We start from the raw sequence: 13,342 nt of genomic DNA on the forward strand, positions 1-13,342 counted from the left end.
ACCATATACTTTACTCTTTAAAATTGCGGTTTTCAGGCTGTCCACAATTTCTTTAAGAAATTTAAGTTCCTTGTGACCGATACTATTGATGGGCCAGATTCTTCATCAAAATGTGTCCGTGTGAGGGTGGATTCAGGGGCACAGAATAACCGAGGTCGTTTCTCTAAGAAACGGAAAGAAAGGGGCGATAAACCCTTTGATAGTAGAGGTTCGGACAACTGGCCTGAACATGTTGGCAAGTTTCTCAGGTAAGGTATTTTCTTCTTTTTAGTAGTTCTGCTTGCTTTGGACTTGCTTCTGCCTTCTTATTCATAATTTTACATTTCGAATAAGAAAATATTTATACTTTGGTCTTAACGTCTACATCTGAATTGAATTGAAGTACTAAATATGAACCGTCTTCCAAAAGTTTTGCATCTTTCTCACTGAAAATTTTTGTTACGAGCAAAACAGCCAGTTTGTGCTCTTGCTTTGTCTTGATATAAATGCTTAATGACTTTTTCTAACAAGAGGTTAAATGGTCCTTTTGCTATTGGGAAGTTCTTTTTGTAATCCTCTAGCTTTAGTTGATATTTCTCTGTTTCTGTGCGTGTACTTGTTTTATTATTCGGTTTTCGTTTTTGTATATAAATGCTTAATGACTTTTTCTAACAAGAGGTTAAATGGTCCTTTTGCTATTGGGAAGTTCTTTTTGTAATCCTCTAGCTTTAGTTGATATTTCTCTGTTTCTGTGCGTGTACTTGTTTTATTATTCGGTTTTCGTTTTTGTATATTTTATCAGATCATTGAAATACTTTTATATCATTTCCTATCCCCATAACAAAAAAGTTGTACCATCGCATTGCGTCAATCTAAAAAGGAAATTTTTATTGTTGAGTGATATTTGATTGGAAAATTTTCCAAACTATTTTCTTTTATAGAACTGGCGTCTTTCTTTTTGTGCCATGTAATTATGCACATAGCTTAACAATTTTTCTAATTTATGGTTATCTATCTGGATGTTGAATTCTGAATCAATTTTAAGATGTCAATTTGAAAATATTTTAGGTTTCATCTTTACAAGGAGAACAAGGACACACAAGAGGCATTAGGACTTATAGGAAAGATGCTTGGCATCCAGGTTCATATACTCTTTGGGCTTATTTCTCTCTCTAATAGTTGTTTTCCTGATTCTCTACATTGTATTTTTTGTTTCTTTTCTTTTATTTCCCTATCGACAAATTGGATAAACTGTTTGTGTGCTCCTTGTTCATCACGTTTTGGAGTGGAAACTTAATCCTGTGCAGTGTTTTAAATAGCCTATTGGAAGTGCGCCTAGGCTCAAGGCACAGGTCTAGCGCCAAGCCTGCTCACAAAATAAGGTGCGTCTCAAGCATGCACCTTTTGTGAAGCCACAAGGCTCAAAGCCTTGAGCTTTAGGGCTTTTTCATGTTTTTTTAAATAGTACTAATTAAGGGTTTCCCTTCTTTATTAACTAAAAGAATCAAGTTTACTAAGCCTAAATGCAAAATTTCTTGTGTTTAGGTTCTTTTCTTTTTCTTCCATATTCCCACTTCAACTATGCTCCTTTTCGTGCGCCTTACGCCTAGGCTTAAGAGAGCCATTCCACGTTAGTGCGCCCTAGGCATTTAAAAGCACCGGTCTTGTTTAATTTTTGTTCATTCACGCCTTTGTAATTTGTTGTCTCCTTGTTCATTTATACCTGCCCTTGTGATTTGTAATCTTGTTCATTTGTACCAGCTCTTCTGTTTTTCTTTGTATGCCCTTGTATTCTTTCATTTATTTCTCCATGAAAGCTGTTGAATTCATAAAAAAATTGTACCAGCATTTGTCTAGTGCTTGTCCCTCGTCCAAACTAGGGGTAGGCTAAGCCTGCTCCTTTTCGTGCGCCTTACGCCTAGGCTTAAGAGAGCAATTCCGCCTTAGTGCGCCCTAGGCATTTAAAAGCACCGATCTTGTTTAATTTTTGTTCATTCACGCCTTTGTAATTTGTTGTCTCCTTGTTCATTTATACCTGCCCTTGTGATTTGTAATCTTGTTCATTTGTACCAGCTCTTCTTTTTTTCTTTGTATGCCCTTGTATTCTTTCATTTATTTCTCCATGAAAGCTGTTGAATTCATAAAAAATTTGTACCAGCATTTGACTAGTGCTTGTCCCTCGTCCAAACTAGGGGTAGTTTGCAATTTGTTTGAATAGATTTGGTCACACATACATGTATTATAGTTAATTATGGAGACATTGGTGTCCCCCTTACTAAAATATTGCAGAAAAATGGTTTAAATGGAGTGAGGAAGCTGAAGCCTTTGAACCGTTGAAACAGGTCATGATTTCTGTCCTCGTGTTAGCTCTTCCAAATTTCTCAATACCGTTTACCATTGAAACCGATGCTTCAGGGGTTGGGTTGGTGCTGTATTATCACAAAATGCTCGACCAATTGCTTATTTTAGTCCGAAATTGTCCCCTCGTGTGCAGGCCAAGTCCATATATGAGAGAGAAGTGATGGCAGTATAGAAATGGAGGCATTATTTGTTGGGTACAAAATTCACGGTACTTTCAGACCAAAAAGCCTTAAAATTCTTGATAGAACAACAGGAAGTCCAGCCCCAATTTTAGAGGTAGTTGATCGAACTCCTTGGGTATGACTTCGAAATCTTGTATCAACCCAGGTTGCAAAACAAGGCCGCAGATGCTCTATCCCGAATGAACCACAAAGTGGAACTTAATATAGTGATTGCTCAAGGGTTGTGGTTGATGTTGAGATGGTTACGAGCGAGGTGGAAAACGATGAGGAACTCCAAAACATAATCAACATTTTGAAAGAGGATCTGGAAGGGAAAGTTAATTATAAATTAGTGGCTGGCTGCTTGTTGTATAAAGAAAGGTTAGTGGTCTCTAAAACATCCACTTTAATTCCAGCACTACTTCATGCTTTTCATGACTTTGTTTTAGGAGGCCATTTGGGATTCCTTCGAACTTACAAGAGAATTAATGGAGAAATCCATTGGGTTGGTATGAAAAATGATGTAAAAAGGTGTGTAGAACAGTGTGAAGTATGCCAAGGGAACAAGACGGATGCGCTTTCTCTGGCTGGGCTTTTACAGCCCTTACCCATACCCAACTTAATCCTTGAAGATTGGATGATGGACTTTATAGAGGGAGTTCCAAAGGCAGGGGATTTGATACAATCATGGTGTTAGTAGATTGTTTGAGTAAAATGGCCCATTTTATCAACCTTAAGCATCCATTTATAGCAAAGCAAGTTGCTGAAAAATTAATTGAAGAATTGATCAGTAAGCATGGGATCCCAAACTCATTCGTCATAGATCGTGATAAGATTTTTCTATGCCATTTTTGGAAGTAATTATTTTTGGCCATGGGTACATCTCTAAAAAGAAGCTTCGCATTTCATCCTTAAACGGATGACCAAACTGAGCGAGTAAATCGTTGTCTCGAGACTTACCTATGCTGTTTTTGCAATGAGCAGCCCAAGAAATGGCACAAGCGTATACCATGGGCTGAGTTGTGGTATAATACCACTTTTCACTCATCAACTAGAATGACCCCGTTCCAATCGGTTTATGGAAGGCTCCTACCCCCACTAGTTTTATATGGAGACCGAAAACAGCCAATAACAATGCTGAACAATTACTCAAGGAGAAGGATTTGGTGATGAGTGCCTTGAAAGAAAATTTAGTAGTTGCTCAAAATTGAATGAAGACAAAGTGATCTCCATCGCAGAGAGTTGAAGTTTAAAACTGGGGACGAGGTATACCTCAAATTGAGACTGTACAGACAAAGATCATTAGCTCGGAAAAGGAGTGAGAAATGAGAAATTGCCAGTTCAGAATTAGTGCTTTTGTAGTTTGGACGGGTTTTATATGTATTTCTGCCATTATGTTTTACTTTTCAGCCTTGCTTTTGTCTACTGTAGGTAGCTTTTGTAGTTATTTTGGTTGTTACTTTGGTCTTTTCATGACCATAGTATTGTTCTTGTACTTTGGTCTTTTCTTTGTATTTTGGATATGATGAGGGTGCTACGGGGGTGTCAACCTAGTTGAGATGTCCGGGTGCACCTACTGATCCTATGTCTCTATCTCTCCCTCATTTCTTGGCTTCCCTACTATTCTCATTGTATAGCTCTCTTATACATTGAGATTATTAATAATAAAGAAGCTCATCTCCTTTTCAAAAAAAAAATTAGCTCCAAAATTCTATGGTCCTTGTTGCATAACAGAAGAAATTGGGGAAGTTGCTCATCATTTGGATCTTCCCTCCAAAGCCATGATTCATAACGTGTTCCACATCTCTCAACTGAAACTCAAGTTAGGTCAAAACCAACATGTCCAGCACTTACAACCTGCATTGACTAAAGAATTTGAACTACAAGTGGAACCCAAGGCTGTTTTGGGAATTCGTTGGAACAGTGATATTGGGGCTAATGAATGGCTAGTGAAATGGAAGGGCTTGCATGACAGCGAAGCAACATCGGAATCAATTTACTCTTTGAATCAGCAATGTCCCTCTTTTCGCAGTCCCAAGGTGAGTTTTGCGGTCGATGGTATTGTTAGACCCCCTATTATTCACACGTACAAACGAAGGGGCAGAAAAGGTAATAATCAGGGGGCAGCTTAACCTATTAAGATTATGGAAGGAATATTCTGCTGTGGGACCTACGGGAAGGTATGGGAGTGTATAAGGGAATGTTTTTGGGATTGCTGAGGGCATCATCATTGAGAGAAAAGTTGCAGCAGCTTTTGGAGGAGAAGGCTAGCATTCTCGAATTAGCTGGAGTGTTTATCCTTTGTCTTTACTATCTTCTTCTTGTTATTATTGTCTACTGTGGTATTATCTCCGTTAGAGGATAGCTATATGAACTTTGTCTTCTACTAAAATTCTATTAATATATAAATACAGAGTATTGTCTCTGTTTCTCTATTGCATTGTTGGGATTTTACTGAGTGGCCGGTGTTGGGTCCTAACAGTTTATGTTATGTCTTTGGTTTCTGAATGTGTTTTCTTTGTATCTTCGAGCATTAGTCTCGTTGGCATTCTCTTAATTAAAACTGTGTTATTCTCTTGAAAAAGATTCACCCATTATTGTTCTAGGAATAAACTTGAATTCTGGCTAAATAACTACCTCTGTGGACAAGAGGTCAACTTATCAAAGAGTAATAAAAAATAGTGGAGTATGTTAGTTCTTCTAGTTTGTGTTTTGTTTCATGTGGGGAGAAATGGTTGAACATTTACTTTATTCCAAGTTCAGAAATATAATTTATGCTAGCCTTGTGGTATAGTAATTATTGTTCTTCCTCACACGAGTTTTCTTGGGCAGACGAGGTCTTTTGGTTTTGCTGGCACTAAGGATAAACGCTCCATCTCAACTCAAAGGGTAATCAATTGTTTGTCACTATTTTTCTTACTTGCTTTTGTATGTTTGCTTGATGTAATAGGATTTGGGTAAAATGGTAAATTCAAAGTAATCTTGGTTAATCATTGATTAATTACATTTTAGTTTCCTTTTACTTATCCTATCTTCTATTTATAGAGGCTTCTTCCCTTGTATTCAATAACTTTTGATCATTTAAATAAAATTATCATTTGGTATGCAACAATTGGTACCAGAGAAAGAAACTGTTCATGCTTGAGACTTCCCAAAGCAAAGAGGCGGACATACCCACCGCCAGTCTGTCTTATCACCGAAGACTTCGATTTGACACAGGCGGTCAGTTGAAAGCTCTATCGATGGTATTTACTGCTTACCCGGATGCATATCCTTGCAATTAGATCAATTAGAAAACAATCTTCATTTACAGCTATTGCAAGTCAAAGAAAATAGAGCAACATTTGAAATGGTCCTACAAGAAAGAGAAAAGCCCCAACCTTCTGCAGCTCCCACGACTAAAAACATTCAAGATCTATGTGCAATCACACAATAAAATCAAGAATTCATTCACGTGGGCTGTGAAATCATGTAAGAAATGAACTTACAAGAAAACCACTGGGAAGATGAAGAAACTGTCGGCCATGAAGTTGAAATGGTTAGAGGAAACTAAAACTATTTTCTAATTGGAGCTTGTGCGATTCAAATGGGAAAGGAAACCTCACCACAACATTGTGAGATGTTAAAATTGAGGAAAGTGACCTGGGTCTCACCACTAACATAAAAAATGTTAAAATTGAAGCAATTGGAGAGGTAGAAGTAGGAAAAAATGCCCACGGGCGAACTTTTTTGAGAAACTTGAAAACCTAGTTTCAATTGACCATGAAACAACTTGGGAGATGACATATCTCGAATTAGAAAATTTTGGGGTATTTCACAGACAAGTTAGAGGAGGCTGAACAGAGTTCCGACGAAGAAGGAAGAAGGAGACCTCGTGGCTGATGAAGAAAAGGAGAGGAAGCTTGTTTGCAACTCATTTGCAGTCGTTGGCAAGAGGAACAACCCATATGGAATTTCAAGTGAGAAGAAGAAATTGCTTTGAAAGGAGGATGTTTTGCCTATTTGTTTCTGTGGCTCCTTTTTTCAGACACAACTCAAAAGACAAAGGACCCTCCCTGTGAAAATTTGGGCCTTTCAACCAATGACCCATACACTCTAGCCCAAAAACAACCCCATTCCCTTTTGTTCTAGTCTACTGATCAGCCCATACACAAATTTACTAAAGTGCAAAAAAACCATCACCAATTGGATTTTCTTCACTTACAAAATGGGATTTCCTCATCTTCTGTGCCTTTTTTTTTTTCTTTACTATAGAGCTTTTCTTGAACAAGTTAGTTCTTCGGTTCATTGGCTTGAATCAGATAGGTTGGATATTATTGATATTGATATATATTACCGTTCAAGTGGCTTAACTTTTTTATTTTTACCTTTATTTTCTTTTTCAAACTTGAGGAAGAGTTTTTTATTTGGGAGGGATAGAATATGATGTAATAGGATTTGGGTAAAATGGTAAATTCAAATTAATCTTTGTTACTCGATTGATTACATTTTAGGTTCCTCTATTATCTTTCATTCTCTTTAAGTTGAGGATTCTTCCCTTATATTCAATAAATTTTTATCATTTGAATAAAATTCTCATTTGGTAGACTGTAGACAACATTGCTTGATGAACCACCTACTCCAACCCTCGATCATAAACCCTTGATTGTTACCCTTCCTACATTTTTTTCATGCACAAACACATAGAGGGCAACTAATAGTTATATACAAATCTAGAAATTCCAACCGGAGATGTCATCTGTAACTTTCTTTTGAAAGTAAGAATTCATCATATTGTGCAATAGATCCACTAAACCTGCTTTAACCCAACAGGTGTAGAGAAAGAAACCTCTCTTTTCTTTCTAAATAAAAAAATGTTGCCGTTAACTTTCATGGGTCTGCAAAGAAAGCACCAGAGAAGGAAGATGATCAAATAACCCAGGGTTGACTGTATAACTTTAACAGATAACAACAGCACGGGAGAAGTGATGAAGAAAGTCTATTTCTTCCTTTGGGAAGTAAGTCATGGGGGCATTAACACTGCTGTTCTTCTTGTTAAAAAAGGCACCTTGGATGATTTCTGCTATTAGTTGGTGTGTCTTATGCTGTCATAGTAAGGAGTCTATCGTGCATCTTTTGGTCTATTGTGAATTTGCACAATCTTATTGGACAGTGACTCCCATATTTTAACTACCGCATCGCCTTCTCAAACGATTCTCACTCTTATAAATATGCTCCTTATTAGTCATCCATTCAAAAACAAAAAAGAGACCTTCTGGTACTTCATCATCAAAGCCTTCTTTTGGCTCATATGGAACGAACCCAACCATCGTACTTTTGAAGATAAGGAGTCCGACTACACTCACTTTTTCGATAATCTTTTGTATACAACTTTCACTTGGTGTAAATCCACCTCTCATTTTCATGATTACAGCCTTACTTCTCTTATCTCACAATGAAAGAGTATCTTGTAGATCATGACTTTTTTGCCCTTTTGTGATTTCATCATATCAATGAAATGAGAAAAAAGAGTAAGTGATGAAGGTTGACTACATAAAGTTGACGAAGGGTGGGTGCAAGTGAGGCTAGAAGGCTATAAATAGGGGGGGGGGGGGGGGGATGGGAGATGGGAGTTTCCTTTTAAAAAAGACCAAAAAAAAAAAAAGATGGGAGATGGGAGAGGAGAGAGCATATCTTTTCCTTTCCAATGGGAAGATTAAAAGGGTTAAGGCCTTAGATTATAGCTCCTTTTAAAAAAAGAAGATAAAAATTAGATCCCATCCTTATTGATAATAGATGGTAGAAGAGTTTAGAGTTAACAATTTAAATATTATACCTTTAATTGTGTGGATTGGGATTTTTTCTGGAGGAAGTATTGGAGCAACTCAGGATCCAATTTTTTTTTAATTATAGTTATTCCCCTTCCAAAATTGGGGTTCTTTCTTTCTCTCTCCTTTTATTTTTAATAACTAGTATTTAATATTTGTTTACTCCGGTTTCATGGAGCTGAGAAGTTATGTTCCCTTACATTAAAATGTTTGTGTGCGTTTCATTCTTTAAATAAAAACCTTTTGTTTGCTTGGTGTGATTTCTTTAGTCTATGAAACCATGTTCTGTATTATAAAAAAGAAACACACTTATTTGCATCTTCTACACGTTGAATCTCATCATCATCTTTTCTTGGTGATCGTACTTCTTTTTAATTCATGTGTGGAGAGAACCTCAAAGGTGGATATAGTGATATTTTTATTAAAAGGCTTTTGTCAGATTGTTGGAGATGGAGGCTAAAATATGTTTTCAGATAGGATGGATCCATTATGTTAGGGATTTGATTTGAGGAAAATACTTTTTGCCTTGCTAGGTCACTGTATTTAAGCAACACGCAAGTAGAATAGCTGCTCTGAATGATCGGTTGATTGGTATCAAGTTGGGTAACTTTAGGTAAGGCAGGATAAATTGCATGTTTTTAGCCTTATTTAACATATTAAAATATTTATTCATGCATGTGTTTTCCTTACACTGTTTCCAGCTATATCCAGGAAGGGCTTCTTCTTGGGCAGCTCCTGGGTAACAGGTTTACCATCACCTTGCGGTAAGTTCGTCACTAAAATTCAATTTGATATTTAACATTTTAGTATATATGCAATAACTTCAACCTGATTGTTAGAGGTTCAAATTTTAACCCTTCCAAAATGTTGATGATTTTAAATGACATTTAAGTTATAATGATTCAAGTTATATTTGAACTGTCTATCTTACCAGAGGTGTTGTAGCTAATAGTGAAGACGTGATCAAAGCATCTGCAGAAGCTTTAGGAAGGCATGGGTTTATTAATTACTTTGGCTTACAGGTATGTTTTATTAATTTAATATCTCGTCTCATAAGTAACTTGCTCCATTCCTAGTAAATCTTGGGTTGCAGGTGCGGTGTGTGGTCTTTGACCCTGACTCTGAATTTGTCTAAACGCATCATAGCATCCATACAAATATTTACAATTTTCATATGGAGGTACTGACATGGATTCATGTGTGTTTTTATGTAAGATGGTTCTCACTTCTTCTTAGTGTACCATAGAGTGCCTTTGGGAGGGAATCTCACAAGCCATTGGTGTACCTTATGGTGTAACGTTGGGAGGGAAACTCATTGTAATTTGTAAGTATTTGATATACATTAGGAAGGAGTGCCTTTACAGGTACGGGAGGATAGAATCTTGTCAACTGGACGTAAAGATCTCAACATTGGAAGTGCCTTGTGAGGAGGAATTTTACATGTGGCTAAATGAGGGTGACACTATTTTAATCAACAGTAGGTTCTTGGAAGTGGATTATTTGTAAGCATTTTGGTTCCAAGGGCTAGTTGGCATATCCTAGAAGTGCCTGTCTTGGAACTAAAGGCTTTGGCATTCTAATAGCCCAAGAAGGGTAAATATCTCTATTTGGATTATGTTGTTCGGAAAATTAAACTGTGCTTCAGTAATCCAAAGAAAGCTTCCCTCCCATGTTCTCTAACCTCATGCCTGTCCCTTTGTGAGGCTAATCTGGAAAATATTCAGCACCTTTTAATTGACTGTTTTTGCTTCTCATTGTTGGTTCTGCCCTCTCCAAACATTCAACATTTGTTGGGTTTTTGATCAAGATTTTAAGAATAATATGACTCAAATTCTTGCCGGTCCAGCCTTGAATAAGAAAACAACTGAATTGTTGTGGGTAAACGCAGTAAAAGCTCTCTTAGTTGAAGTCTGGTTTGAAAGAAACCAAAGAGTTTTCCATGATAAACATTCGACTTGGATGGAACGTTATGATTCTGTTCGGTTGAGAGCATCCTCATGGTGTTCACTATCCAAATATTTTCAAGATTACTCTTTGCAGCCTTTATAGCCTCCCCATTTTGAAGTCTTCGATCATTACATCTTCCGGATCGGCCTTATGCATCCACCAGTCTTATGCTCAATCAAGGATTATTCTTCTTTGTTCTTGGCTGCTGCCTTTGTTTTTATGTTTTGTTTTTGGACAGATTATGTATCTTGTACTGGGAATAGGATCCTAGTTTAAGGGTTTTATATCGCTTCTTGGATGTGATGAGGGCGCTATGACTATAGGGGTGTCAACCTAGTTGAGATGCCCGCCTGCTGATCCTCCCCCTATTGCTGTTTGTATAACTCTGTACATTGAGATTTGTCTCTCTATTTTTCTATGTATTAATGATAGTAAGACTCGTATCCTTTAAAAAAAGAAGTTTATGTAGCCTTCTTTCCAGACCTTTCCAGATATTGTAGTGCCAACAGATTGTACGAGCTAAATATTGGAGACATTCCTTTGTAACTTTCATTAACATAGAAAATGAAAGAATACAAGGCACAAATAGGAAGAAAAACTAAGCCAACAAAAAAGAAAATTGTACAAGGGTCTCCAATCTTAAAAGGTATGACCTAACAGATACTTGCAAAAAGAATTCGTCATAGACCTAGAGAAACATTAACATCAAAATTTGCTAGGGACTAAACATGGAAAGGTTCTCTTTAATCTCACCAAAGATTCTACTATTTCTTTCACCCCAAATACCCCATAACAAAGTACGCACTCAGCCTTCCATAGAAAGGCCCAATTCCCTCCAACTGACATATAGTACTTTCCTATTTGTAGGGAAGTTTTCAACAACACAAACGAATTAGTTTTGCAAAAGATTCCAACACATGCAAAAGGTAAGTTCTCTTTGTTCTCTCTCCTCTCTCCTCCCTCTTCTCCTCTCCCTCAGTTTCCCCTTTGTCTCTGCCTCCTCCTCCGGTAGACAAAGAGCCTCGTTGTTTGTCGCCTGACCTCCCTCTGCCCTTCCCATCCTCCGCAACCCCATTCCTTTTCTTCGGCCAGCGTTTTACCGGGCTTATTTGTTATGGAAGTGAAAAGTTGCAAAGTAAATGACGTTCATTTTTTGTCCTGGTTTGAGGCTGGGAAATTTTTGTGGAAGAGGTGGAAGCTAACAAGCGATTGATACTTTCTGCTTCGCAAGTAGTCTGGTTCGTGGATAATATTTTGGAATTTTCCAAGAAACCAACATCAAGTTTTTTTTTTTAAAAGGAAAGGATGCAGATGACAGATTTAAGCTTTCAAAAATTAACACAATAGGAAAATGGTCTATGAGATGTATAGTCTGGCTAAGGCAGGAGGTAGATTTTTTATTCACGTACCATCAGGTGAAGACACAGGGATTGGAAGGTTTTTTGCTGAGTCTCTTCGGGACATCCGATTGCTTCATCAAAGTAGCATAAAGGTCAAGGAGAAGCCCAAGATTTGAGGATAAAAACAAAACAATGAAGGTGTTGGTCAATCTTCCATGGGTTGCTCTGTTTTGCCTACCAAGAAACAGAGCACTGCCTCAACCTTCAACCAAATAAGGTGCTCCTCCCCTGTTAAGAAGACTGATAGTAAATTTTTGTCCCAGCACTGGATAATCAAAAACTTGGAAGTTGTCAAGGAGAATTTCAACAATCTTTTTGTTTGTCTCAAGCCTTTTTGAGTTTAACAAATGGCCGGAAATCTGTAATACTACGCTAAAGTTATACTTTAGTTCAAATGTAATTTAAATCCTCTCTCAGCGGAAGTTGCCTTAATCAAACTGAGTAATGGAAAATTGGAAGAGCTTATTGAAATACCTGGAAAATGGCAAGCATTTGGTAAGTTCCATCTAAAGCTTGAGAAATGGGACAAGATGAAGCATAGCCGTCCAAATGTGGTGTGGTTATAGGGGATGGCTATCTATACGTAATTTACCTCTAGACTACTGGTGCAGAAAAACTTTTGAAGCCATTGGTGATCACTTGTTTAGAGGCTATTTTAGTTGAAACTTTACATCACACCAATGTAGCGGAAGTGAAAATTCAAGTCAAGTGGAACCTTTGTGGTTTTATGCTAGCAATGATAGAAATAGCAGGTGAGAATCGTTGAACTTTTTTCCTAAATTATGGTGATATTGAAGTTCTTTGTCCTCCCCCAAAAGTCAAAAGTGATTTACTCTTCAAGGATTTTTTTTGATCCTATTGATTTGATTAGAGTTTTACAAGTTATGAAGGATGAAGAAGGTGAAGCTCCTGAGATTGACCCAGAATGGGGTTTCATTAAGGATGCAGGAGAATCGTCAAATTTCACAAGAAACCTGTTTGTCTTCATGCAAAACAAATCTCAAGGGAAGTTTCCAGCTTTGTGCTTGCTGGAAAAACCTCTAGTTCAGCCCCATTTGGTGGCCAGTTCATTGGAAGTTAATCCTCAGAATGTGAACTCAGATATGGCATTAAAGAGGAAAGAGTAAGCAGAAGAAGTTATTTCTGTGCAATGCAACCTTTCATTGTCTAAAAGTAAAGGCGTGAATAAGAAAATTAAATTTAGGAAGTCTGTTGAAATCTCTCCAAAAGCCCACCAAGAAGACAACTCAGACGTAGCATTTATTCAGCCAGGCCTTATTCTCTCTCCAAGCCTCAAATTAAAAGCTCTCCCTGCATTGGAATCAGTATCTTCTCTGTCCTCTTCAAGTCCGTTATTAAGTATGGGTAATTCTGACTCTAAATCTTCCAAAGTCAGTTTGAATAGTGTTATTAAGCAAGCTGCAAGAGAAGCAAACAAACTTGAGCCATTTCAGAAGTTACTGATTGGTGCATCATTGAGACATGGCTTGAAAGAGGTTAAGAAGCTCAAGAGTTCGAAAGTTCCAAAAAGAAATTATCCTTTGTTCAAACCATTACGTAAGCAATTTTCCAGAAAAAAGACTTTCAATAATTCCTGGACAAAGATCACAAATCCAGACTTGTTAGAGGGTCGTCCAAAACAGGTCAGTCATATCATCCTCTTCTTTAAATCACATCAATCATTGAA

At 37.3% G+C, this 13,342-nt stretch overlaps 1 protein-coding gene across 1 annotated transcript in view; it reads left to right on the plus strand.

Annotated features, from left to right (window-relative positions):
• Positions 1-13,342, plus strand: part of LOC101203320 (pseudouridylate synthase 7 homolog) — a 33,808-nt gene that overhangs the window by 1,602 nt on the left and 18,864 nt on the right. The window contains 6 exon segments of the mRNA XM_011661982.2: positions 37-248; positions 1,048-1,120; positions 5,334-5,390; positions 8,842-8,921; positions 9,010-9,072; positions 9,243-9,330. Coding sequence (XP_011660284.1) covers positions 37-248; positions 1,048-1,120; positions 5,334-5,390; positions 8,842-8,921; positions 9,010-9,072; positions 9,243-9,330 — 573 coding nt within the window.

Source organism: Cucumis sativus, chromosome 1 (assembly GCF_000004075.3).
Source record: "Cucumis sativus cultivar 9930 chromosome 1, Cucumber_9930_V3, whole genome shotgun sequence".
NCBI classification, from domain to species: Eukaryota; Viridiplantae; Streptophyta; class Magnoliopsida; order Cucurbitales; family Cucurbitaceae; genus Cucumis; species Cucumis sativus.